The 25,339-nt window shown below is 37.9% G+C and overlaps 5 protein-coding genes across 8 annotated transcripts; 3 read left to right on the forward strand and 2 right to left on the reverse strand.

The window, feature by feature from the left end:
• Positions 1–400: 400 nt before the first annotated feature.
• LOC122418401 (aminopeptidase N-like) lies at positions 401–6,912 on the forward strand. Its single transcript, XM_043432574.1, has 13 exons — positions 401–636; positions 726–801; positions 890–984; positions 3,117–3,479; positions 3,989–4,441; positions 4,552–4,735; positions 4,821–4,989; positions 5,071–5,152; positions 5,224–5,582; positions 5,653–5,936; positions 6,013–6,506; positions 6,596–6,671; positions 6,760–6,912. Exons 1-13 carry the CDS (start codon positions 401–403, stop codon positions 6,910–6,912), a joined length of 3,024 nt encoding a protein of 1,007 aa, XP_043288509.1.
• A 502-nt stretch (positions 6,913–7,414) lies between these two features.
• Positions 7,415–11,883, forward strand: LOC122418403 (aminopeptidase N-like). The gene is made up of 10 exons (XM_043432575.1): positions 7,415–7,512; positions 8,178–8,540; positions 8,933–9,385; positions 9,496–9,679; positions 9,765–9,895; positions 10,168–10,526; positions 10,597–10,880; positions 10,957–11,444; positions 11,532–11,610; positions 11,698–11,883. Exons 1-10 carry the CDS (start codon positions 7,415–7,417, stop codon positions 11,881–11,883), a joined length of 2,625 nt encoding a protein of 874 aa, XP_043288510.1.
• A 93-nt stretch (positions 11,884–11,976) lies between these two features.
• LOC122417717 (BTB/POZ domain-containing protein 6-B-like) lies at positions 11,977–16,167 on the reverse strand. 4 transcript variants are annotated; one of them, XM_043431513.1, is made up of 5 exons: positions 16,020–16,167; positions 13,443–14,323; positions 13,114–13,326; positions 12,836–12,997; positions 11,977–12,600 (listed from the first exon to the last, which is right to left on the reverse strand). In XM_043431513.1, the coding sequence occupies exons 1-5, from the start codon at positions 16,027–16,029 to the stop codon at positions 12,436–12,438; spliced, it is 1,431 nt and encodes a 476-aa protein (XP_043287448.1). In that variant the 5' UTR covers positions 16,030–16,167; the 3' UTR covers positions 11,977–12,435. The 4 variants fall into 4 exon arrangements, with proteins under 4 accessions (XP_043287448.1, XP_043287447.1, XP_043287450.1 ...); XM_043431512.1 differs by having other exon boundaries at positions 12,836–13,003; XM_043431515.1 differs by having other exon boundaries at positions 12,836–13,003; positions 15,923–16,061.
• rt (Protein O-mannosyltransferase rt) lies at positions 15,957–21,054 on the forward strand. The gene is made up of 8 exons (XM_043431498.1): positions 15,957–16,045; positions 16,137–16,276; positions 16,974–17,191; positions 17,346–17,647; positions 17,721–17,895; positions 18,232–19,318; positions 19,552–19,853; positions 20,045–21,054. The coding sequence occupies exons 2-8, from the start codon at positions 16,151–16,153 to the stop codon at positions 20,229–20,231; spliced, it is 2,397 nt and encodes a 798-aa protein (XP_043287433.1). The 5' UTR covers positions 15,957–16,045; positions 16,137–16,150; the 3' UTR covers positions 20,232–21,054.
• Positions 20,817–24,277, reverse strand: LOC122417718 (BTB/POZ domain-containing protein 2-like). The gene is made up of 5 exons (XM_043431516.1): positions 23,886–24,277; positions 22,444–23,381; positions 22,023–22,199; positions 21,598–21,756; positions 20,817–21,322 (listed from the first exon to the last, which is right to left on the reverse strand). The coding sequence occupies exons 2-5, from the start codon at positions 23,311–23,313 to the stop codon at positions 21,161–21,163; spliced, it is 1,368 nt and encodes a 455-aa protein (XP_043287451.1). The 5' UTR covers positions 23,314–23,381; positions 23,886–24,277; the 3' UTR covers positions 20,817–21,160.
• Between the last annotated feature and the right edge of the window lie 1,062 nt (positions 24,278–25,339).

Below are 25,339 nucleotides of genomic sequence, written 5' to 3' on the forward strand. Positions count from 1 at the left end.
TTATTCGCGGTTATTCTAATGCGAGTTATGTCTACATGAATTGAAACAAAGATATAAGTTTTTTGTGGGTTGAGCCCTGACGACTGGTACGAGCCTCACGGAGGGTCGTTGTACAACCTTTTTGAGGTCACTTCCGGTTAAAGGTTGTAAAAACTCTCTGCGATGGTTCTCCATGAATTGTTCACGTGGTAAGGATCATGTCCAGGTCAGCACCTCACAGTTGAGTAAGTTCCCTGTAGTTTGAACTAGCATGCGCCATGGGTTCTGAAAACTGTCAGATTGCTGCTCGCCAGATGATGATGTCACATTTGCTCGAGTACGCAAAGACTTATTCACCTGACATACAAACTGTTGTGCTCTGCGCGGGCATGCGAACGGCCAACAAAGAGGAATGGGAAATATGGCTTACAATTACACAATTCGCTTGAGCACAGACTCGGACGAATATAAAATCTTTGTCAAGGCACTTGGATGTTCTTCCGATCAAGAGATTCTCAGAATGTACCTTGAAAGGTCATTTCTGAAAGAATCTAAAATTGATAAAAACGTTGCTCTCCGAGAAGTACTTAATGGCGACGCAGCTGGTGTTATTGCCACTTTTAACTGCTTCAAGCAAAACTTGGAAACAATCGTTGGGTAAGTCAAGTTTCTCTTGCCCAACAACTTTCACTCATGCTAGATTCAAATTCGATTTATGACGTTCTCACATACCTTTTTTTTTACAGGCACTATGATATGCTCGGAGTTTTAGCACTACTGCGTAATATTGCATCTAAAATGACAACCCGGCTAATCTCACAGGTCAGCAATTGAAAATGTTCTTATTGCACCATAACTTTGAATGAAAAATAAATTTTTACTCGTTGTTCACGTTTCTCCGTTTTCGCAGCTGCAAGATTTCATCGATTCATTGCCTGACAAGCATCAGGAATTAGCCAAACATATAAGCAACATAGTTCTCAAAGAAGTCAACAAGAACGTCCAGTATTCCAAAAAATATGTAGATACTGCAACAAAGTTTTTGTTAGCAAAACAATTGTAAAACGGTAATAACGTCCTACTTGAACGACGTGTATGGTATTAACAGAATGGCTATTTGGATGGAAAAAACGCGATAAAACTCATCGCGATTATCGATTGCAATCGGATACTACTATTTGTCCAGGAATTTTTTCGAAAATTGTATTATTTTTTATAATATATAAACCTTTGTAACAAATTCAATGTCAATAATTTCTACGATATCACATCTTAGTTTTAATAAATATGTTTCATATTCAGACCTTACTGCGTTTCAAATTCACAACTTGTTTAGAAACTGCCCCTTCTTTCTGTTCGAGCTTATCGACCGCGAAAAAAAACCTCTGTTTTTGGTGTTTTAAATTGGATTTAAAGCAAATATATTCTGAATTTTTCAATGGTGATCAATGGTGATTTCGTTAAATGTCGAGGTTGTCTCGTAATTTCCGATAAAAAATACATTTTTATATCTCTTTCGAAAGCTTCTATTTGTCTCTACAATGCTCACTAAAAATTTTATACGATCGTTGTTCGGAGAAAATCTTCTTGCAAGTTGACCTTAGATCGCGAACGATCAGCGAAGCCACACATTTGCAGTTTTATCGAATTTGCTCAAAAGTGGTACGGTCCTCAAGGAATCTTTGCTCGCTGATTGAGGGATCGCGTCGAAATAAAAAAATGGATTATTTTGATACTTCAATCGAACCATCAGTTGTATGAAATTGAAATTGAATGTTTTACTTCGCTCTCGAGATGCAAAAGCGTCCAAAGTTTTCTCAACATCACGATTTTCGTTTGAGCTCGAGTTATTCCGGGCTGCCCGAATTTCGTCCCACAGAACACCAATCATGCTGATTCTTCGACTATTTGTTGTACGATGCGGGATAAAACGCGTTTGAGCAGTCCCGCCGGTGAAACGCGGTTCTGAATCTTTCTCGAGGGAAATTTTATATGCGCCACGAAATTGGTCACATATGGACTTTTTCTTATCCTATCTTTTACGCGATATCGTCCATAATCGACATGAATCGACCGACTTATAAAGGATTCGTCTAACATACTGAAAACATGAAAAAATGAAAAAATCATAATTTAATACAAAAATGTTGTATTTGCCGAGTGATTTACAGAAAATCGAAATGAATGGAAATAAACATTTTCACTAAAATGGTCAATGTCTCATGTTTATTTATCGATTTCATTCGTATACGTGGTACTCTCGGATTAAATTTTTCTCGTTCTTCAAAAATGCCAAACGAACGTTCATATGCGAAAAAATAACTTCCAGCACTGACCTCATTGTTCAAAGTCAAAATAGGTATGTGTGACAAAATGAAGATTGTGAGCATCTGTATAACGCTGCAACACCATCCAGCATCATTCGTTGGCGTTGAGAGTCTTCAGGACTATCAGCTATTATTATTAGAGCGGTTGACACTTGATTGAAGTTTTCAGATATCATTTTAATATGTGATGAACTGGATTTCGGCTTTTCACTTGGCCAGATCTCGGCGTATATTTGGAGGATTAGTACGCGACTATTGTTGAATTCCATTGCCAATGCTATCAGGTTATTCATTTGACTGATTATAATGGACAAAAAAATTTAATTTGAGGCACATCAATATTTTTTAAATATTTCTTCATTTAGTTCTTGTTTCTGGTCCACATAGAGGTTCTGTTCTCCATATAACTCTCGAAGTTATTTCTTTTTACATTTTTATGAGTTTGCTCAAGTGGAACGGTTCGAAAAAAGGGTCGAAATACCGTTAGAAAATTTTTGTTATCTAGACGCACGTGGCTTATCGATAGTTTTAATGCGAAAAGTATTCATCTCGTTAACAATTGGTATTTGCCTTTCGGTCACTGAAGCCGACAACCACATCTGGCTTCGCAACTATAAATTATGTTTGCATTATATTTTGAAGCTCAAAAAGTATCAGAATGTTGTTCCAGCACTGTGTCTTATCGTTTTTTCTACTGGTGTTTTTCACTAATGATGCAAATCTATCTCCCACGGCTTTTAACACAGCGTGTTATAATCGTCGAGGAGCTGGGCGACGTGTTATTCATGCTGGAAATTATCGCCTTCCAAGGCATGTCTTGCCAAGGAGGTACACGATTAGGATTGAGCCTAACATCGTTCCGAATGATTTTACGTTCAACGGTGAAATCGAAATCGAGATTGACGTCCTCGAGGATACGTCTTTGATAGTGCTGCATGCTGCAGAGCTCAGGATCGATGAATATGCCACGAAACTGCGTTATCTGGGCGGTCCAGAGGTGAACGTGGTAATAAGACCTGCTTACGATCCTGATACGAACTTCTACGTACTACTATTGAACGGGTGTCTTATCAGGGGCCATTATGTATTGGAGATGAAATATCAGGGAATATTGCGCGATGATTTTCGTGGCTTCTTCAGAGATTCGTATGTGGACGATGTGGGTAAAAAGGTGTAAGTAAAATTACTGCTTTTTATATCTTAAAAGACCTGCGAACGCGACAAATGTTACTCGCGGTTTCGTTCATATCATACGGATCATTCACTGTCCAGCCCACTATACAGACTGCAGTCGCAGGTGCAGGGAATAGATGGGTAAAAAGTGTTATGGCCGTTTTCTCCGACGCGGTTCAAACTCAGTTCAATTTTTTTCATATAGTTTCGAGATAGGATGAACCGAGGTTAAACTCAGATTAACGTTGGAAAAAACGGGCATTAGGAAGAAGTTTAGACAGTAAGGATGGGGGAACTCGAAACAGAAGGATCTTGGGATGGGAGTAGCAATCGCGGGATGCGGTTGGCTACAATCCCCCCAGTCTTGGAAAGGAAAATATCAAAATTTTGGAAGAAAGATATTTATAGGAATAAAAGTGCCATATTCATGTAGTCTTGGTTGACCATTAAAACAAGAGGATTGAGATAACGCTCACATATCGAAAACATTTCTATTTGTTATTGCTCAGATGGTTTGTAGCGACCCATTTCGAAGCGTCCGATGCGAGAAGAGCGTTTCCCTGCTTCGATGAACCATCGTTCAAGGCAACCTTCAAAATATCCATCACGCATTCCAACGTCCTCAAAGCGATATCCAATATGCCTGAGACCGCAATGATATCCGACGAGAAAACATCAAAGACAACGACTGAATTTCAAGAAACACCGAAAATGTCAACATACCTCGTAGCTTTCAGTGTTTCGGACTTCCGTTATTACGTCACGGAACAGAAAAACTACAGAATATTTGCAAGACTTGATATACTTCATTTGACTGAATTCGCCGAGATGTGGGGTCCTAAGGTGCTTTTGCAACTGGAGTCATATACTGGTATTCGTAATTTACAACCAAAAATGGATAATCTTCTCTTACCAGTGTTTAATCATGCCGGTATGGAGAACTGGGGTCTCGTCATGTACAGGTAATAATTCATTATTTCTCATAGAAAAATTTCGTACTTGGGACTTAAAAATTGAGAAAATAGAAAAGTACCTCATATCAACATTATTTTCCGTTGGTGGCCACTTGCAGGGAAAGTGCACTGTTGTATGATATAGATTGGAACACCACGGAAACCAAATCCAAAATCGTCCAGTTGTTAGCACACGAGTATGCCCACCATTGGTTCGGAAATCTTGTAACTCCGTCCTGGTGGTCCTCCATTTGGCTTAGCGAAGGTTTTGCGACGTACTTTCAGTACTTGATTACAGATCAGGTATTTAACAACAGTTTGCGAAGTATTCACTCGTCCAAAATCGATGATTCATTCTCATCCGCGTTCTTTAATTATGAAACCGAAGGTTGCCCCATCTTGGCGTACAATGGATCGGTTCGTGGTCGAAGTCCTTCAGAAAACAGCATTCGTCGTTGACGATGACGAGAAGCAGCAGCCAATGGAGATCACGGCGACGCTCAGTGATACGCATAAGATGCATAAACGAATTTTTAACAAAATTACTTACATTAAAGGTAATATTTTCAATGAACCAACCTCATTTGCCCATGATACTTTTTATTAATTGAGATTGTTTCAACTCCCACCTTGATCAGCGAGCTGCGTCATCCGTATGTTTGAACATGTGTTAACGCCAGAAAAATTTCAAACTGGAATACGCAATTATCTGGGAAACAAGTATGCAAATTAGAGGTTTCATCTTTTTAAACTTCGTCAACTTTATTCTAACGAATATTTTAATTCGCCAGGAGTTATCAGGCTGTTACTTCTGATGACTTGATCAGAGAATTAGCTACGGTCGGTAAAGACATCAAGTTCCTGGGTAAAGCACTGACCTCCTGGATCACACAACCAGGTTACCCCGTTGTCAGCGCCATTCGAAATTATACGAATAGAATCGTTATTTTGTCGCAAGAACGATTTTTAACACAAAGTTCCGAAGCCCCGACACAGCGGTGGATAGTCCCAATTAACTTGGTTTCCGCAGGAAAAACCGAGAATTTTTCGAAGACTGAGCCAACTTATTGGCTTTACAACGATACTAAAACGCTGACGATCCCGGGATTAAAAAGCGACAGTTGGATCATCTTGAACAGTCAGCAAACTGGTTGGTGTAATACAAATCGTAGGGGTCCATCGCGATGACTTGAAATGATGAATTTTTCGTTACAATCCAGGTTACTATCGTGTGAACTATGACCCTCGCAACTGGTATATGATCATCGACTGTCTGAAGAATTCAACAACAATGAAAAAAATTCATCCATCAAATCGAGCCCAACTCTTGGACGATTCTTTCCATCTCGCTAGAGCTCAAAAACTTCCAGATCTTTCAATTTTCCTAGAAATGACAAATTATCTTCAACACGAAGACGACTATGTTCCATGGTATGCAGCGATTCGTGCCTTCAAGGTTATTAACGAAGCTTTGATGAATACCGATTGTTACGATCTCTACAAGGTAAATTTTTGTTGATATCCCAATGCTTCGTTCGACAGAAGCCGTCATTATTTAACTCTTCGTCTTCGTTCTCTAGCTCTATGTTCAACGGCTCACTGCAAAAATAGAAGAAAAGTTAGGCTACACTGAGAAATCTGGAGAAGAGGACGACGTGAAGCTCAACAGAGTGAAAATAATGGAACTAGCATGCGCCATGGGTTCTAAAAAATGTCAGATTGCTGCTCGCCAGATGATGATTTCACATTTGCTCGAGTACGCAAAGACTTATTCACCTGACATACAAACTGTTGTGCTCTGCGCGGGCATGCGAACGGCCAACAAAGAGGAATGGGAAATGGCTTACAATTACACAATTCGCTTGAGCGCAGACTCGGACGAATATAAAATCTTTGTCAAGGCACTTGGATGTTCTTCCGATCAAGAGATTCTCAGAATGTACCTTGAAAGGTCATTTCTGAATGAATCTAAAATTGATAAAAATGTTGCTCTCCAAGCAGTACTGAATGGCGACGCAGCTGGTGTTATTGCCACTTTCAACTGCCTCAAGCAAAACTTCGAAACAATCGTTGGGTAAGTCAAGTTTCTCTTGCCCAACAACTTTCACTCATGCTTGATTCAAATTCGATTTATGACGTTCTCACATACCTTTTTTTTTACAGGCGCTATGATATGCTCGGAGTTTTAGCACTACTGCGTAATATTGCATCTAAAATGACAATCCGGCTAATCTCACAGGTCAGCAATTGAAAATGTTCTTATTGTACCATAACTTTGAATGAAAAATAAATTTTTACTCGTTGTTCATGTTTCTCCGTTTTCGCAGCTGCAAGATTTCATCGATTCATTGTCTGACAAGCATCAAGAATTAGCTAACCATATAAGCAACATAGTTCTCAAAGAAGTCACCGAGAACGTCCAGTATTCCAAAAAATATGTAGATACTGCAACAAAGTTTTTGTTAGCACAACATTTGTAAAACGGTAATAACGTCCTACTTGATCGACGTGTATGGAATTAAAGAATGGCTAATTGGATTGAAAAAACGCAATAAAACTCTTCGCGATTTTTCGAGGGAAATTTTATATGCGCCACATATGGACTTTTTCTTATCCTATTTTTTACGCGATATCGTCCATAATCGACATGAATCGACCGACTTATAAAGGAGGCTATTTGTCTAACATACTGAAAACATGAAAAAATCATAATTAAATACAAAAATGTTGTATTTGCCGAGTGATTTACAAAAAATCGAAATGAATGGAAATAAACATTTTCACTGAAATGGTCAATGTCTCATGTATATTTATCGATTTCATTCGTACACGCGCTGGTACTCTCGGATTAAATTTTTCTCGTTCTTCAAAAGTGCCAAACGAACTTCCATATGCGAAAAAATAACTTCCAGCACTGACCTCATTGTTCAAAGTCAAAACAGTATAGTGAACGTGAATTGCTATATGGTCCAGTGTGACAAAATGAAGATTGTGAGCATCTGTATAACGCTGCAACACCATCCAGCATCATTCGTTGGCGTTGAGAGTCTTCAGGACTATCAGCTATTGTTATTAGAGCGGTTGACACTTGATTGAAGTTTTCAGATATCATTTTAATATGTGATGAACTGGATTTCCGCCTTTCGCTTGGCCAGATCTCGGCGTTATTTGGAGGATTAGTACGCGACTATTGTTGAATTCCATTGCCAATGCTATCAGGTTATTCATTTGACTGATTATAATGGACAAAAAAATTTAATTTGAGGCACATCAATATTTTTTAAATATTTCTTCATTTAGTTCTTGTTTCTGGTCCACACAGAGGTTCTGTTCTCCATATAATTCTCGAAATTATTTCTGTCTTCATTTTTATAAGTTTGCTCAAGTGTAACGGTTCGAACAAAGGGTCGAAATACCGTTAGAAAATTTTCGTTATCTAGACGCACGTGGCTTATCGATAGATCTAATGCGAAAAGTATTCATCTCGTTAACAATTGGTATTTGCCTTTCGGTCACTTAAGCCGACAACCACATCTGGCTTCGCAACTATAAATTCTGTTTGCGTTATACCTTGGAGCTCAAAAAGTATCAGGATGTTGTTCCAGCACTGTGTCGTATCATTTTTTCTCCTGGTGTTTTTCACTGATGATGCAAATCTATCTCCCACGGCTTTTAACACAGCGTGTTATAATCGTGGAGGAGCTGGGCGACGTGTTATTCATGCTGGAAATTATCGCCTTCCAAGGCATGTCTTGCCAAGGAGGTACACGATTAGGATTGAGCCTAACATCGTTCCGAATGATTTTACGTTCAACGGTGAAATCGAAATCGAGATTGACGTACTCGAGGATACGTCTTTGATAGTGCTGCATGCTGCAGAGCTCAGGATCGATGAATATTCCACGAAACTGCGTTATCTGGGCGGTCCAGAGGTGAACGTGGTAATAAGACCTGCTTACGATCCTGATACGAACTTCTACGTACTACTATTGAACGGGTGTCTTATCAGGGGCCATTATGTATTGGAGATGAAATATCAGGGAATATTGCGCGATGATTTTCGTGGCTTCTACAGAGATTCGTATGTGGACGATGTGGGTAAAAAGGTGTAAGTAAAATTACTGCTTTTTATATTTTAAAAGACATGCGAACGGGACAAAAATGTTACTCGCGGTTTCGTTCATATGATACGGATCATTCACTGTCCAGCCCACTATACAGACTGCAGTCGTAGGTGCAGGGAATAGATGGGTAAAAAGTGTTAGGAAGAAGTTTAGACAGTAAGGATGGGGGAACTCGAAACAGAAGGATCTTGGGTTGGGAGTAGCAATCGCGGGTTGCGGTTGGCTACAATCCCCCCAGTCTTGGAAAGGAAAATATCAAAAATTTTGGAAGAAAGATATTTCTAGGAATAAAAGTGCCATATTCATGTAGTCTCGAAAACAAGAAGATTGAGATAACGCTCACATATCGAAAACATTTCTATTTGTTATTGCTCAGATGGTTTGTAGCGACCCAATTCGAAGCATCCGATGCGAGAAGAGCGTTTCCCTGCTTCGATGAACCATCGTTCAAGGCAACCTTCAAAATATCCATCACGCATTCCAACGTCCTCAAAGCGATATCCAATATGCCTGAGATCGCAATGATATCCGACGAGAAAACATCAAAGACAACGACTGAATTTCAAGAAACACCGAAAATGTCAACATACCTCGTAGCTTTCAGTGTTTCGGACTTCCGTTATTACGTCACGGAACAGAAAAACTACAGAATATTTGCAAGACTTGATATACTTCATTTGACTGAATTCGCCGAGATGTGGGGTCCTAAGGTGCTTTTGCAACTGGAGTCATATACTGGTATTCGTAATTTACAACCAAAAATGGATAATCTTCTCTTACCAGTGTTTAATCATGTCGGTATGGAGAACTGGGGTCTCGTCATGTACAGGTAATAATTCATTATTTCTCATAGAAAAATTTCGTACTTGGGACTTAAAAATTGAGAAAATAGAAAAGTACCTCATATCAACATTATTTTCCGTTGGTGGCCACTTGCAGGGAAAGTGCACTGTTGTATGATATAGATTGGAACACCACGGAAACCAAATCCAAAATCGTCCAGTTGTTAGCACACGAGTATGCCCACCATTGGTTCGGAAATCTTGTAACTCCGTCCTGGTGGTCCTCCATTTGGCTTAGCGAAGGTTTTGCGACGTACTTTCAGTACTTGATTACAGATCAGGTATTTAACAACAGTTTGCGAAGTATTCACTCGTCCAAAATCGATGATTCATTCTCATCCGCGTTCTTTAATTATGAAACCGAAGGTTGCCCCATCTTGGCGTACAATGGATCGGTTCGTGGTCGAAGTCCTTCAGAAAACAGCATTCGTCGTTGACGATGACGAGAAGCAGCAGCCAATGGAGATCACGGCGACGCTCAGTGATACGCATAAGATGCATAAACGAATTTTTAACAAAATTACTTACATTAAAGGTAATATTTTCAATGAACCAACCTCATTTGCCCATGATACTTTTTATTAATTGAGATTGTTTCAACTCCCACCTTGATCAGCGAGCTGCGTCATCCGTATGTTTGAACATGTGTTAACGCCAGAAAAATTTCAAACTGGAATACGCAATTATCTGGGAAACAAGTATGCAAATTAGAGGTTTCATCTTTTTAAACTTCGTCAACTTTATTCTAACGAATATTTTAATTCGCCAGGAGTTATCAGGCTGTTACTTCTGATGACTTGATCAGAGAATTAGCTACGGTCGGTAAAGACATCAAGTTCCTGGGTAAAGCACTGACCTCCTGGATCACACAACCAGGTTACCCCGTTGTCAGCGCCATTCGAAATTATACGAATAGAATCGTTATTTTGTCGCAAGAACGATTTTTAACACAAAGTTCCGAAGCCCCGACACAGCGGTGGATAGTCCCAATTAACTTGGTTTCCGCAGGAAAAACCGAGAATTTTTCGAAGACTGAGCCAACTTATTGGCTTTACAACGATACTAAAACGCTGACGATCCCGGGATTGAAAAGCGACAGTTGGATCATCTTGAACAGTCAGCAAACTGGTTGGTGTAATACAAATCGTAGGGGTTCATCGCGATGACTTGAAATGATGAATTTTTCGTTACAATCCAGGTTACTATCGTGTGAACTATGACCCTCGCAACTGGTATATGATCATCGACTGTCTGAAGAATTCAACCACAATGAAAAAAATTCATCCATCAAATCGAGCCCAACTCTTGGACGATTCTTTCCATCTCGCTAGAGCTCAAAAACTTCCAGATCTTTCAATTTTCCTAGAAATGACAAATTATCTTCAACACGAAGACGACTATGTTCCATGGTATGCAGCGATTCGTGCCTTCAAGGTTATTAACGAAGCTTTGATGAATACCGATTGTTACGATCTCTACAAGGTAAATTTTTGTTGATATCCCAATGCTTCGTTCGACAGAAGCCGTCATTATTTAACTCTTCGTCTTCGTTCTCTAGCTCTATGTTCAACGGCTCACTGCAAAAATAGAAGAAAAGTTAGGCTACACTGAGAAATCTGGAGAAGAGGACGACGTGAAGCTCAACAGAGTGAAAATAATGGAACTAGCATGCGCCATGGGTTCTAAAAAATGTCAGATTGCTGCTCGCCAGATGATGACGAGTCGCGTACACCAATCGAAGCTTACACCCAACCTGCAAACTGTTGTGGCTTGTGCGATGATGCGATCGGCGAGCAAAAAAAAATGGGAAAAAGCTTTCAAACACACAGTTCACTTGAGTGCCGACTCGGACGAATATAAAATCTTTGTCAAGGCACTTGGATGTTCTTCCGATCAAGAGATTCTCAGAATGTACCTCGAAAGGTCATTCCTCAAAGAATCTAAAATTGATATGAACGTTGCTTTCCGATCAGTATTGAATGGCAATGTTGCCGGAGTTACTGCCATCTTTAACTACCTCAAGCAAAACTTTGAGAAAACCATTGAGTAAGTCAAGTTCCAGTTTCCTGCTTGAGAAGCTTCATCCATAATTTGAACGTGATTTATGACGGTCTAAAATACCTTTCTTCACAGGGTGTACGGTACACGTAGAGTTTTAGCACTGCTGAAAAGCAATGCAGAAAAATTTACAACAACGCAGCAAATCTCACAAGTTAGTAATTAAAAATCTTCTGACAAGCCATAACTTTTTATGGGGAATAAATGTTTACTCATCGATCACGCTTCTCCGTTTTCGCAGTTGCAAAATTTCATCGATTCTCTGTCCAACGAGCACCGGGAATTAGCCAACGATATAAGCAACACAGTTCTCAAGACAGCCAAGGAGAACGTCGAGAATTCCAAAAAATACCAAGACACTGCAACAAAGTTTTTGCAAGCACAAAATTTGCGTAGACAATTAAACGGTAACAACGTGCTACCTTAACAACGAATAATAAATTAAACAATAACAATTTGAATGGTAAAAACACGATAAAAACTCGTGATTATCGATGCCAGTCACATACTATTTATCCAGTAATTTTCGAAAAATCTTTAATCATTTTTTATTAAGTACATTCATAAAAAATCCAATGCTAATTTTATCTACGATATAACGTATCATATCTTTGTTATAAAAAAATATGCTTTTTTCACACCTTACTGTGTTTCAAGTTCACAACTTGTTTAGGAACTGGCCCTTTTTGCTGTTCGAGCTTATCGACTGTGAAAAAATTTTATGAAAAAAAAACTCTGTTTTTGGTGTTTTAAATTGAATATGAAAAGAAAATATTCTGAATTCTTTAATCAGAATCAATGTGATCTCGATTTTCATTGTAAGTTCGACGATCAAATATCGAGATAGTCTCGTTATATAAATCATCTCTTTTAAATGCTATTAAATATGTCTCTATAATGCTCGCAAATAAAGCTATTTTTTTGATAAACTAAAACTAGATGCCACCTTAAAGTGGCAAGATTGCATTTCTTGTTTCATTCATTTAGAAAAAAAGATCCCTCGGATCAGACCGTTTCGCACATTTTGGCCATTCGGTCCAACCATAAATGTAAATTTGACTTGATGGGAAGTTACACGCGGAGCGCAACCCTTTATTGCAGAATAAGTTCCGAGCTGGTTGAACACAACACCAATCGTATAGTCCTGTAAGCAAGAGAATATTTTGAATTATCCATGCCAATCATAGCCAACATCAAATTCAGTAAAGCATTAAACTTTTGTAAAACCTTATTCTTGAAGAAAAGAAAAACTTTGCCATAATTTTGTTATGAAAAATCATAAATATTACAGTTTGGATGAAAACGAAAATCGAAAATGTATTTTATGACTTTTTTCATTGGAGCCAAAATGTAAATCAACATTTAAAAGCTTCTCGAACCTCATTTCTTTCAATCTCAATACATTCTTCAAACGCGACGTTGATTGGGCACTGGCGACGCACGTCAAAAACAAAGCATCTTTGAGTCAATTTGTTCCCTTTAGAATCGTTTAAGTAAGCGAACGAAGTTTTTTGTTGGTAACCTATTGGCTCTCCATCTCTCTGTAACTTTTTTTTTTTTCAATCAGGTTTGAGAAAAGAATGGAAACATAATTTTGTCCCAATCCTGTAATACCATTCATTTTGAGCCTATTTTTGAATGAATAAAAAACACTAACCCTCGACTTTAGAGATGATAGTGTAAAACCACGAATTTTAAGTTTTGTATCCACTCTGAAGGAAAGAGAACATTGAAAATAGTCCACATTGAGGTAATCAAACTCAGATACGAAATTCCGACAACAATAATATGGTTCCATCGCCGATCGTTTGGCAGCACGCGGAAGATCACGGTTAGGTGACATTTCTCTTTTTGGAATGACAAGGGTCGGCTGAAATTATTTGGAATGTTATCAACCAAATCGAAGTTTCAGAACACCCGCTTACGGTCTGTTAGATCATGAAAAAAGGATTTAAATTGAGTACGAATTAGCTGGAAAAATCAAACCTGTACAGCACCATTGACACGAGCTCGGTGGTTTTTATCTTCAGAAAAGCCTTCAGGAATTGGCCTGATGCTTCTAGAAGACGAAATCTTCATGATAAGAGCCAAGATTTCATCGTTCGTAAGAATTTCGCCTTTTCCTGGTCCATCAGCGAATTGCGCAGGAGTCAAAGTGAGGAACCTTATTTTGGTGATAAGATCGCCAACGACGGATCTCAAAGAATTCTGATCATCGGAGAAACCTTTCCTTTGGCATTTAGCTCGGGCCCATGCGAGCAGACCGTCATAAAGTTGAATTTCAGAGTCAATAGCGAGCTGGTTTTGTTGAAAGAGCACGGAAACTGTAGTCATTTGCGCTTCTTCCCAGTTTTTATCCAGTAATATTTTCTTTGTTTCGGTTTGCATTAATTTGAGACATTGTTCCTCAAGTTCAGACTCTTCAAAGAACTGGGAAAATTCGTAAATTTTGCACACCCTCTCAGCAGACAAATTAGATTGTATATAAACTTTACATTGTGCTGCAAGCTCTGGCAGCATGTACTTTTGAGCACAGAAATAAAGATCTTGAACCACTTCAAAACGATCGAGCACCAATTCGTCGATGTAAATGAATCTGAGCAATGCTTTGAAACCTTCTGTTGTCACTTCCGGTATTTGTATAGGCTTACTATCTTCCAGCATATACCCGTAAAACATTTTTTCAAACACTGGGCTCGACATTGCCAAAAAAACTTTGTGGGCTTCAACGATCTCTTGGTTCGGAGGTGGACCCACTAAAAACTGACAGTCGCTCAATCGATTACTCTCCAATAATTCTCTTCCTCTTTCCAGAAGTGTTCGCTTCTTTTCTTCGCTATTACTCATTTTTTTTGGCCCAGTATTTTCTATTGAACCAAATATAAACAGAATTGACAAATTTTCTTCATCGGAAATTTTCTGGAACATTTGACTCAAAGCTTCGATAGATTTTTCAGAGATTCAGTATCAGATGTGCTTTGTAAATTCATAGGACATCGTGAGAAAAATGCTTAATAATGTTATAGGTTTACTACCAAATGGCAAAACTTTTGTTTTGCTATTTGATAGTCTTTGAATCAAAATAAAAATCCATGACCATGTAGAGCTTTTAATATTTTGCTGCTGTGAACTTTTCAACACCTTTTTTTATCAAAAGGCAAAAGCAAAAGTAAAAAGGCAAAACCACCTGATTTCGACTAGTCGTGGATAATCGTGAAACACTTGATTTTCGAATTTGATAGATATAGAAGAAAATTAAGTGTTTTCGAATCGAAATTCGGTCAGGAATTTGAGTTTTGAAACGACAATTTTTTTGTATATTCGAAATTAAGACCCGGAGGCAAAGACGGAGGTAAAGATCGGGATAAATTCGTTCGAAATTTTAACAATCACGAGGTTGCTTTTTTTATTCTACAAGCGAATTCGCAAAAATCGATAAATTTTCGAATTCCGAAAATAGCTGCAAGCAAATCTGTACAAATGAGATAAATTCTTTTCGAGAAAAAGAGGTTCTCTCGAAGCAGCCATTTACAAAACATACCTCGTCAATCTCGTTACAATCTTTTGTCTCCTCTGTTTACGTTCCACATCCACCGGCTTTTATACGCGAGATTTTGTTTACATTAACAGAAATACGATCAATGGTAAATCATCGAGTTTTCCGTAAATAAAAATTTATTTGAATTTTGCGAAGAGTTTTAATTACGTAACAATATTCACGTTAACAACATTAATGATTCCACATTAATTTCTCCACGTTTTTTTCAAAGAAGAAATACGACTGCGAACCGATATATAGCAAAGTATTTGGAATTTAAATATAAAACAAAACAAAAAGCTACGCCGCTGTTGGCCATTGTGGTCGACGATTCGAACCATTCGAACGAACGACAACGGTGATGTTTCCGAACCACTGTTCCGAACCGAACGCGACCCTATCAGTGCAGTGGCGCCGCCGTCCGCTGTGCAACAAATTTTTCACCACGCAGTTTTGTTGTAATAACACAAAACAAAGTTATCGATCGTATAAAGAAAAAAAAACTAATTTTCTATTTTCATCACATGATTTTTTAATTTCAATCTCTTCAAAAGAAAAATTACGTTATAACCGAACGTTAGGTCAATCCCATATTTCTAATTTGAAAAAATTTCAAAACGCGCGGGACCTATGCGCGATCAGTGGTCGTTATGTTAACTAGTTTCCTTGAAAAAGCGTCTCCTGCGGTAATTCGCTAACCGAAAAAAAAAAAACATTTTTTCTCCTAAGATGATTTTCCGCCATGCCATCCTCAGAGCGCCTCTCAGTCAAGCGCAACAGTCGGCAACAGAATTTCCTAAGCTTCGTAGACAAACTATAGACGCACGCATATCCCATACTATCGCAAATGAGTATACACTGGTATGCACGGATGTGAAAGAAAAGACGTGACGCATACGTAGAAAATCTGAATAAAATCAACACGTACACAATTGAACACATAGAGGAAAGTTCAGAGACAGCGATGAGATGAGAGGAGAGAGAAAGATCTTGGAATAACTGTATCTCAGAGCCGCGTCACCAACCTTCGTTCATTTCACGAAGCGAACATGTGAATTTTCTATTCTCTGTGTTTAACGTCACTTTTATTAGAACAACCGGTGATTTTTAGGTTTATTTTACTTTTATTTTGTTCACGTGAGAGCGCACGCAAGAGATGGATGTTAGACGTAGAAAAAATCGTTCAACCGACACTAATAACAAGGAAACTAAACGTCAAAGCGGCAATTTTGAGTTCGAACACGCGGACACAAATCTCGATGGGAAAACGGTGGAAAATCAGGTTTTTTAAATTATTTATTCACCCTTTGCTCAATGTTGTTATTTGGAATCATTATAAATTCTAATTATTTGAAAATGATAATATTCTGAATAAATAGGGTTACAATCCGTGTTTTTTTTCTTAAATACCGTGGAGTTCGACGAAATTTCTCATCATTTATTCCCATAAGATTATTTCGAAAATAACGCACAATCAACGATACTCCAAAAATTTTCATAATACTCAGAGGACTGAAATATTTATTATTTTGCTATAATGAAATTATTGTTTGTTTTTTCTTCACGATTATTGCTATTGGAATTAGTTTGTTTTTTTCTTTCAACCTCCTTTCGTGACCTTTGGGTCCATTTGACCCAGACAGTAATTTTCGTGTTGTATATGAGGCATTTATTTAATTGTTTTGGCTATCAATTGAAAGTAATTTTTCAAAATTATCGCTGCCCAGAGCCTTTTTGAATTCTTAATCAATGAAATAAGTTGGCACACTTCACCTTCTTTCAGAAATTTTTTTTTTCAGCTTTTCTATTTCAATTTTGTTTTAAGTAAACGTCACTCCGTTTTGACAGATTTGGATTATAATAAAGCATTTCTGAACCGTGGAAAAGACTATTTTGAAAAAATGATTTGAAACTATCTTAACATTTTTAGTTTACTTCTGAACTCGTTCAATGGTTAATGATCTTTTTTATTTTTCAAGGCTACTGAAAGATTGACTATCCTTCGAAAAGAAGAAAATGGTAAATTATTCAAATTGGATAAAGACACAACGGACAAAGAATTGTTGGACTCGACAATACCACAACATGCACAGAAACGTATTACGATAAATTTGGAATTTGATGTCGTGGCGCTGCTTCTCATGGTCACAGGGCTCATGACAAGACTCTATAAGTTGGAAGAGCCAAGGAGTATAGTGTAAATAAAATTATTTATATTCATTTTTTCATAAAAGACAACAATGGAGAAAAATAACAATAATAAAATACGTTGATCTTTTTTCAATCAGCGATATAAAAATTCAAGCTTTGGTTGAAAATTCATTTTTCTCATGGCAAATAAAAATTCACAGTTTCGATGAGTTGCATTATGGGAAATACGTTGGGCACTACATGTCGAGAACTTTTTTTTTTGATTCTCATCCGCCGTTGGGAAAACAATTGGTAGCGGCGGCTGCTTATTTGGCAGGATTCGACGGTCGATTTAAATTTGATAGAATCGGCAGTCCCTATTCGGAGCAAGTACCGCTCCTTGCTCTACGAATAGTTCCTGCACTTTTTGGAAGTTTCATTCTCCCGACTGCTTATCACTTGGCTCTGGAACTTGGACTGAAGCCCTGGAGCGCAGCGGTCGCCGGGCTGCTGCTTTTGTTGGGTATTTATCAACAATTGGATCATCGTTACTGCACCTCCTCATGACTCGTTAAATTATGTTTCTATCTGTTTAGATAATGCTTTGTTGACGCAATCTCGATTTATTCTCATGGAAAGCATCCTCATCCAATTCTCTCTATTTGGATTACTTTGCATCCTCAAATTCCGTCGCGTCATGGACAAGCCTACCAGTGTTTGGTGGTGGATTTGGCTCACCATGGGAATCGCCAGTCTCACTTGCGCTTTGTGGTAAGAAAAATAACCAGGTTTTGAAATTGTGTTCTGTTTGTTACGATAGAATATGATAAATTTTTTAAACTAAATTGAAATTGTTTTCCTATTGCTGTAGATTGAAACCTGTTTGCTAAAAAACAAATTTGCTTTTCAAACAACAATCACTGAATCGATCGGGGCGAATTTTTCACGAGATCAAAGGTCATTATTCAAATGACGTTAACGATTTTACAAAATTTTGATATTTTGTTCCATTCTCAAATTTATAAATTCATCAGCTTATTTATAATGAATATAAAATAAATTTTCCATAGAAAAAGAGTTGAAGAAAATTCAATAATCTGATTTCAGTGTGAAGTACGTGGGATTTTATTCGCTGGTTTTGGGTCTCTTCCTGATGACTCGAGATTACTGGTCGTTGATATCTCGGCGGAGTTTGTCATCCGGAGTGCTCTGGGTGCACTTGTTGCTGCGCTGTTTGGTGGTGTTCTCGATATTCGGCTTGGTGTATCTGAGTGTATTTTACGTGCACTTATCTGTGTTGACAAAGGCTGGACCGCACGACGCGGTGATGACAAGTGCGTTTCAGGCGAGTTTAGAAGGTGGTTTGGCGAGTATAACGAAAGGGCAGCCGCTGGAGGTGACACACGGGTCGCAAATAACGTTGAGACACACGCACGGTCGGGCCTGTTGGCTTCATAGCCACAACCACGTTTATCCGTTGCGATATCCTGACGCTCGAGGGAGTTCCCACCAGCAGCAAGTGACTTGTTATTCCTTCAAGGACGTGAACAACTGGTGGATCGTCAAGTTGCCGGACGTCAAAGATCTGGTGGTTTCTCGTCCGATCGTGGGTCTCAAACACGGGGACGTGATCCAGCTTGTGCACGGAATAACTAGCCGTGCATTAAACTCTCACGACGTGGCGGCTCCGATGACGCCCCAGAGCCAGGAAGTTTCTTGCTACGTCGATTATAACGTTTCGATGCCAGCGCAAAATCTGTGGCGAATCGAGATCGTTAATCGTGAGAGCAGCGACGATTTTTGGTACGCGATTCAAAGCCAAGTCCGTTTGATTCACGTCGGCACGGAATACGCTCTGAAATTCAGCGGACGACAGCTCCCCGATTGGGGCTTCAACCAGCACGAAGTCGTCGCTGATCGCATGGTCGACCAGTCCAACGCTGTCTGGAACGTCGAAGAACATCGGTACACTAAAAGCGAAGATCAGAAACAACGGGAGAGAGAACTTATCAATGCCGAAATGATTCCATTGGGAGCTACGAGTTTGAGCTTTTTCGAAAAATTCCTCGAACTCCAAATGAAAATGCTCTTCGGGGGACAGGACGGACAAAATAGTCATATGTACTCCAGTGGACCTTTGGAATGGCCGCTCATGACTAGGGGCATCGCTTATTGGGTTGCCAGCGACAGTAACGTTAGTTTTATCTGTTTTCATGGACCTCGTTATGATTTTTCAAATTTTATGTCGACTCCTGTATCGTTAATGACAGTTACGTTATTCGCATTCGATTTCGAAGCTCAAATCAGTGTGGGTCAAATCTCGTATCATGTATTCATTCAATTTTGTATTACTTTTCGTTTGTTTTTTTTTTTTTCGTTTTCTGTCACTTTCTCTAGTTTTAATCTTCATTTACTTCTTTTTCTCAGGCACAAGTTCATCTTCTGGGAAATATCGCAGTTTGGTATTCTGGTTCGATTGGCCTCGTCATTTACGTCGGTCTACTGATTTTTTACCTCCTCAGACGTCGCAGAATGTGTTACGATATTCCTGAAAGCGAATGGAATCGTTTTGTCAATTATGGTCAGGTTCTGTTCGCTGGATACGCCCTTCATTTCTTGCCGTTCGTTTTCGTCGAAAGAACGCTTTTTCTTCATCACTATTTGCCGGCTTTTATCTTCAAGGTCTTACTGACTGCTGCTACGATCGATCACGTTTATCATTTGATCAGGTAAAACTAAAAAAATTCAGTTTTTCCAAATACTATCGGTTTTTCTTCAGTTTCATTCGAAATCGAACTTTTTTTTTGAAAATTGATTCGTATTTTTTGAATAAATGGCTTATCATTGTTGAAATATTGGCCAATTTTTTTTTCTCTTTTTTTCCAACGAATACTGATTTTGCTTTGTCTTATATTTTTAGAATTCGTAATCGGTGGAAGCTCGTTGTTTCATTAACAACGTTGTGTATAATCGGTTGGGTCGTCTCGATTTTCCTCGTATTTCGAAAATTTTCGGTTCTCAGTTACGGAACGACACCGCTCACGGCAAACGAAGTTGTGAAACTGCGTTGGAGCGATACGTGGGACTTTATCATTCACAAAACTTGAAAAGAGTGAGAAAAAGAAAACAGTTGTCGTTTAATTATGATCTTCGAACTTGATAATCAAGGGGGAAAACAAAATACTCAATCGGAACGAAGTATTAAATTGACTGATAAAAAGCATCACTTTTTTTTAGATAATTTCCATTTTGGGACCGAGTCTTTATCTAGGAAATGAAAAATTGAAAAAAAAAAACAAAAAATTCATTTTTTTAACACTTACGAAAAACGCTAATTTCAAAGATTCGAATGGCCCAAAACTTTTGGCTCTGGACCTTAAGTGTAAAATATTTAGAAATTTTTAATTCACAAAAAAGTATGATTTTTTTTTTTATATTTATATCAAGTTATCGATATTTTATACAAATAATATATACAATTAATGGATTATATAGATGTTGGATTACGAATAATTCATTTTTCATATGATTTTACTTCATAAAGGAAAACAAAGCTTGATATTATATTGATAAATATTTGAGAATATTTATCGAAAATGCACAGAAATCAGCCTTCGTGGTTACGTGACATATCAAAAAAAGGAAAAAAATGCAATATTTTTCTATTTTCCAGTAATAATTATAAAGTCCACTTCATTTATACATAATTTTTATTATTATTAACAATTTAGATAATAGCGTACATACCATGACTTTTAAGATGAAATTTTTATTTCAGGAAATTTTTTTTCCATGTTTTAATGTAAGATTGCTAATTATTGTGACAAATTTTACAAAAAGTTGAATGTACATAGAGAATAATGATGAGTATGCTTTTTTCCAATGATCCGTCCTTAATTATTAGAAAATAATAAACATATTTTCATTGAATGAATAGAATTATGTTTTTTTTTTAATATGAATTAAGATGAAAATTTGTACATGTAGTCGTGTTATTTTCTCCAAACGTTGAATTTACCTCGATGGAGAAATTCGTTCACTTCTTGAAAATAATTCCTCGTATTAAACTGTCTCGAACACTCTGCAAACTCCGGCCAAGCCGAAATGAAAAATTTACACCGTCGCATCTCACAGAGTGATCTCCTTTTCCCACTGGATATGTTCCAGGTTTGTTGAAAACTACCTCGATCCGGTATTCCTGAAACGAGATAAAAGTTTCCAAATAGAGGTAAACTCGAGATGTATATTTAAAAAATTGCTTTTTCAATTTTTTTTCTTTCATGCTTTCCGATTGCTTTCCACTTTGATGATTTTTATTACATCATAACGTTTTATGAAATGTGTTCAATTATTTTTCTAATTGTATTTTACCGTTCCCACGAAAACGTTTTGAAAAACCAATTTTTGTTGAAATTTCGTACATTAGAACTCTCAATTAAAAAAATATAAGATTTAAGATGCTTTTGTTCGCACCTTGTTTCTAAGGATGTCTGCAGGACGATTGAATATTATTTTTGCAGTGCTCTCGCACGTTGCTTCGGCACTAAAATGTGTGTCAGTGACTCTCGTTCCAACGTAATCGAGGAGATAAGCGTACAAAACTTCGTTGTAAGTATTTCCTGCCAACAAGCCCTGCACCAAATTTGTGTTCGTTTTAGTCAAAATTGTATTAAAAAATAATCATAAAAATGCTCTTTTTCATATCAAGAATCGGAACAAAAGAATTGATAATTTACACGTGAGATTTAAGAAAGTCCAAGTTGAAATTTGAAAGCTGAACAAAACACTGGATAAACTTGTTAAAAATTGCAATTCTATAAAATTCGTTCGTTTTGAAGTTTAGTGTTTAGTATTTTTTTAATTGCATAGTTTATATCAATGGTAAATGAACAACTAACGGAACGTAGTTGCGTGGATACGAGTACACCGAGCATTTTGATACAAGTGTCAACTTTGAAGGCCATAGAACAATCAAGAATGTCACCGTTCTGACAAATGGAATTGGGTGAAATGTTTCTGTTGCAATATAGTTCCTCTCCTTTTTGTATCGAACCGCATAATCTTGGGCGAACCATCTGAAAATTGAATGAAAATTATTGAGCTACGATAGTATTTTTTGTAGTCTCGATTATCTAAGAGTACGCGTTATTCGGTGTAAATTTTTTTTATTTTTTTCAGTAACAAGCTTTGTAAGCTTTTCGAATATCTGATCAATGTTTTTCACCTTAAGAGAAGAGAAACGTCAGTGATAATGGAACAGAATTATTGAAATGATATAATGACAGAAATGAGATGAATCTCATAAAATCGTGTAAGAACCTGTGATTCCGGCGAAAGATGGGATCGTTGATTTTTTTCAACAGAGAAGCCCTGAGGCATGAGAATGCCACTGTTAACAGAGGAGATATTCATGATGATGGCAAAGGCTTCATCCTTGTCAAGGAGCTCAGCTTTTCCTGGTCCATCGGCGAATTGTTTGGGAGTGAGAGTGAGAAATCTAATTTTAGTGAGAAGATCGGCGCTAACGGATCTCAAAGATTTCTGATCAACCGGTATGGATTTTCTTTCGCATTCGGCTTTGGCCCATGTGAGAAGAGCGTTATAAAGCTCAATTTCAGAGTCAATGGCAAGAATATTTTGTTGGAAAATGAAAGAAACAGTGGTCCCTTGGGTGTCTGCCCAGTTTGTGTCTGTCAGTATCTTCTTTGTTTCAATGAGTATTAATTTGACGCATTGTTCTTTGAGTTCTAATTCTTCGAAGAACTCTGCGAATTCATATATTTTGCAGACTCTCTCATACGACAAATTAGATTGAATGTAAATTTTGCATTTTGCAGCCAGCTCTGGCAGCATGTATTTTTTTGCACAATAATAAAGATCCGGAGCTATTTCAAATTGGTTCAGCACCAATTCATCGGTATAAATAAATTTGAGCAATGCTTTGAAAGCTTCCGCTTGAACTTCTGGTATCCCAATCGGATTGTTCCCTTCTGGCATACTCCCAAAAAACATTGTTTCAAACACTGGACTTGACATAGCCAAAATGAGCTTGTGGGCTCCCACAATCTCCTGGTTTGGAGGTACTCCTACTAAAAATTGACAATCGCTCCATTGTCCACTTTCCAACACATATTGTCCTCTTGCTGCTATTCCTTGTTTCGTTATTTGCCAATTACAGGGCGAACCCATTCTGATACCTTTCTTATTTCCTTTCCTTTTTTTCTTTCTTTTATATCTCAATCGATATACAGCTGACGCTAAAAAATATTGAGTTATTCAATTTTTTTTTTGATGTATCATTGACCGCTATTGTTACAGATTTTTGGGATCTGGGTCAGATTCAGCAAAATTGATAGCACTGCAATTGGAGTTTAAAAAGGGTTTTTTGATAGACCAGACAATTTGAGCCGAGAACATGGTAGTAACCACGGGTTAAAGGTGTTTCGAGGTGAATTATAAATGCACTTATCATTTTATTAAATATCTAGTGATGGTCTTTTGTTATCAAATTATTCAATAATGAAAAAAATGAAAAACCGTCAGGGAGCAAAAGTTATTTGTTTATTTTTTTTATCAACGCATCGTCCATGACGTTTACACCAAAAATGTCTCGTTCACACATCAATATAAACCCGACGTTCATAAAATCACCGGGAAAACAGGAACGAATGAAATAATTAAGTGAATGTTTTATTAGCAACCTGTCTAATCGATTGTTTGTAAACAACTTTTGTGGTATGTTAAAACAATAATATATTTACCTTTTATTAATATGGTTTTTACATTTGTCAAAAATGTACATGCGATAAACGATATGCTTTGCGACCGTAACGCACACAATATATAAACCGCAAGATGACGCCACTGACTTCGTTCCGTGGGTGTTCTTTTTACCCAGCGACTTTTTTTAGATGCTGGAGAAAACGAGCATCAATAATTAATGTTGTGAAATTTTTATTCTCATTAATTTACGAGTTACACCGATTTTTTTTAACATCACAGTAACATAAGGAAACATAGAAAAATAAAGAACTTCAGGTCTCTTGTTTCGAATTGCTCGTAGATTTTTAAGGGGAAAATAACTTGCGAAACCATAACCCCAATGTTGTGATTCATATAGGCAGAATATAGGCAGTTATGTGAATCTTTAGGGTGCGTTCGGGGAGTCACTATTAGCGCTAAAATCTGTTCACGGAGCCCGACGGTAGTGCCATCAAACGCATTCGTGACGTCATCAATTGTGGTGCGTGACGTCATAACGAAGCACTGTCAACGCTATTCCTTCCGAGGTAGTGTGATGGTGGCGTCAGTGTTCGCAGCCTCCGTGAACGTGAACTAGGACACTATCGCTACGAATTGCACCCCGCGTGATTATTACCCCGCCTTCACCATTTATGATTATAAAAGGACAAAAACGATCGCAAAATGGATAATTCGGTTGAACAAATTACTCCGATTCATATTTTTCCACTGCTGTTTTTACACGAACACTCTAACCTATAACTTCAAACCAGCAAAAGTTCCGCGCAAATATAATCGAAAATGGCGAACGAATGCGAACGCAAATACCGTTCATGGGAGTATGCAATCACTAACACGCAATTGGCTCGATGAACAGCATTGGTAGCGTTTGGACTTTTAGTGCTGATAGTGACTCCCCGAACGCACCCTTAGAGGCGATCGAGCACATTGACAGCTCTGTCCCGGGGCTCTACGAAAAGCATAATAAAAAGATTCGTGGTTTATTCGAATTTCGAATACGCGTGGACGCTATTTCTTATTAGTTTGCTTGCACCACGCTTTACGTGCTTGGTGTTCTCGCCACTTGAGAGGCGTTGTGGTGCTTTTTGGCTTGTGCGGTTCTACTTTTTCAGTTGAAATCCTTTGTGCACCTAAAAAATTGTGGGATCGTTAAAACACGTTCTTTTTGATTCGGATGCAAGTGCCCGGATATTTGGCACATGCCCCTTTTGGGGAGATAGCCGACAAAGGAGGAGAAGAAGAAGAAGAAGAAGTGCCCGGATTCACATAATTTTCATCTCGCTCTAAAACCATGTTGTTTTTTTCTCACTATGAATTTACAGAATTCAGAGATTCTCCTTAAAAATAAGTTGAAACGAAAAGAAACAACTCGGCTATTCGCTCCGTGCGCGCGTACACATATACTACTTTGAAAGTGAGCGTGTGTCGTATTCCTCCAAAAACGCCTGAGTCC

This window comes from Venturia canescens, chromosome 11, assembly GCF_019457755.1.
Source record: "Venturia canescens isolate UGA chromosome 11, ASM1945775v1, whole genome shotgun sequence".
Lineage (NCBI taxonomy): Eukaryota > Metazoa > Arthropoda > Insecta > Hymenoptera > Ichneumonidae > Venturia > Venturia canescens.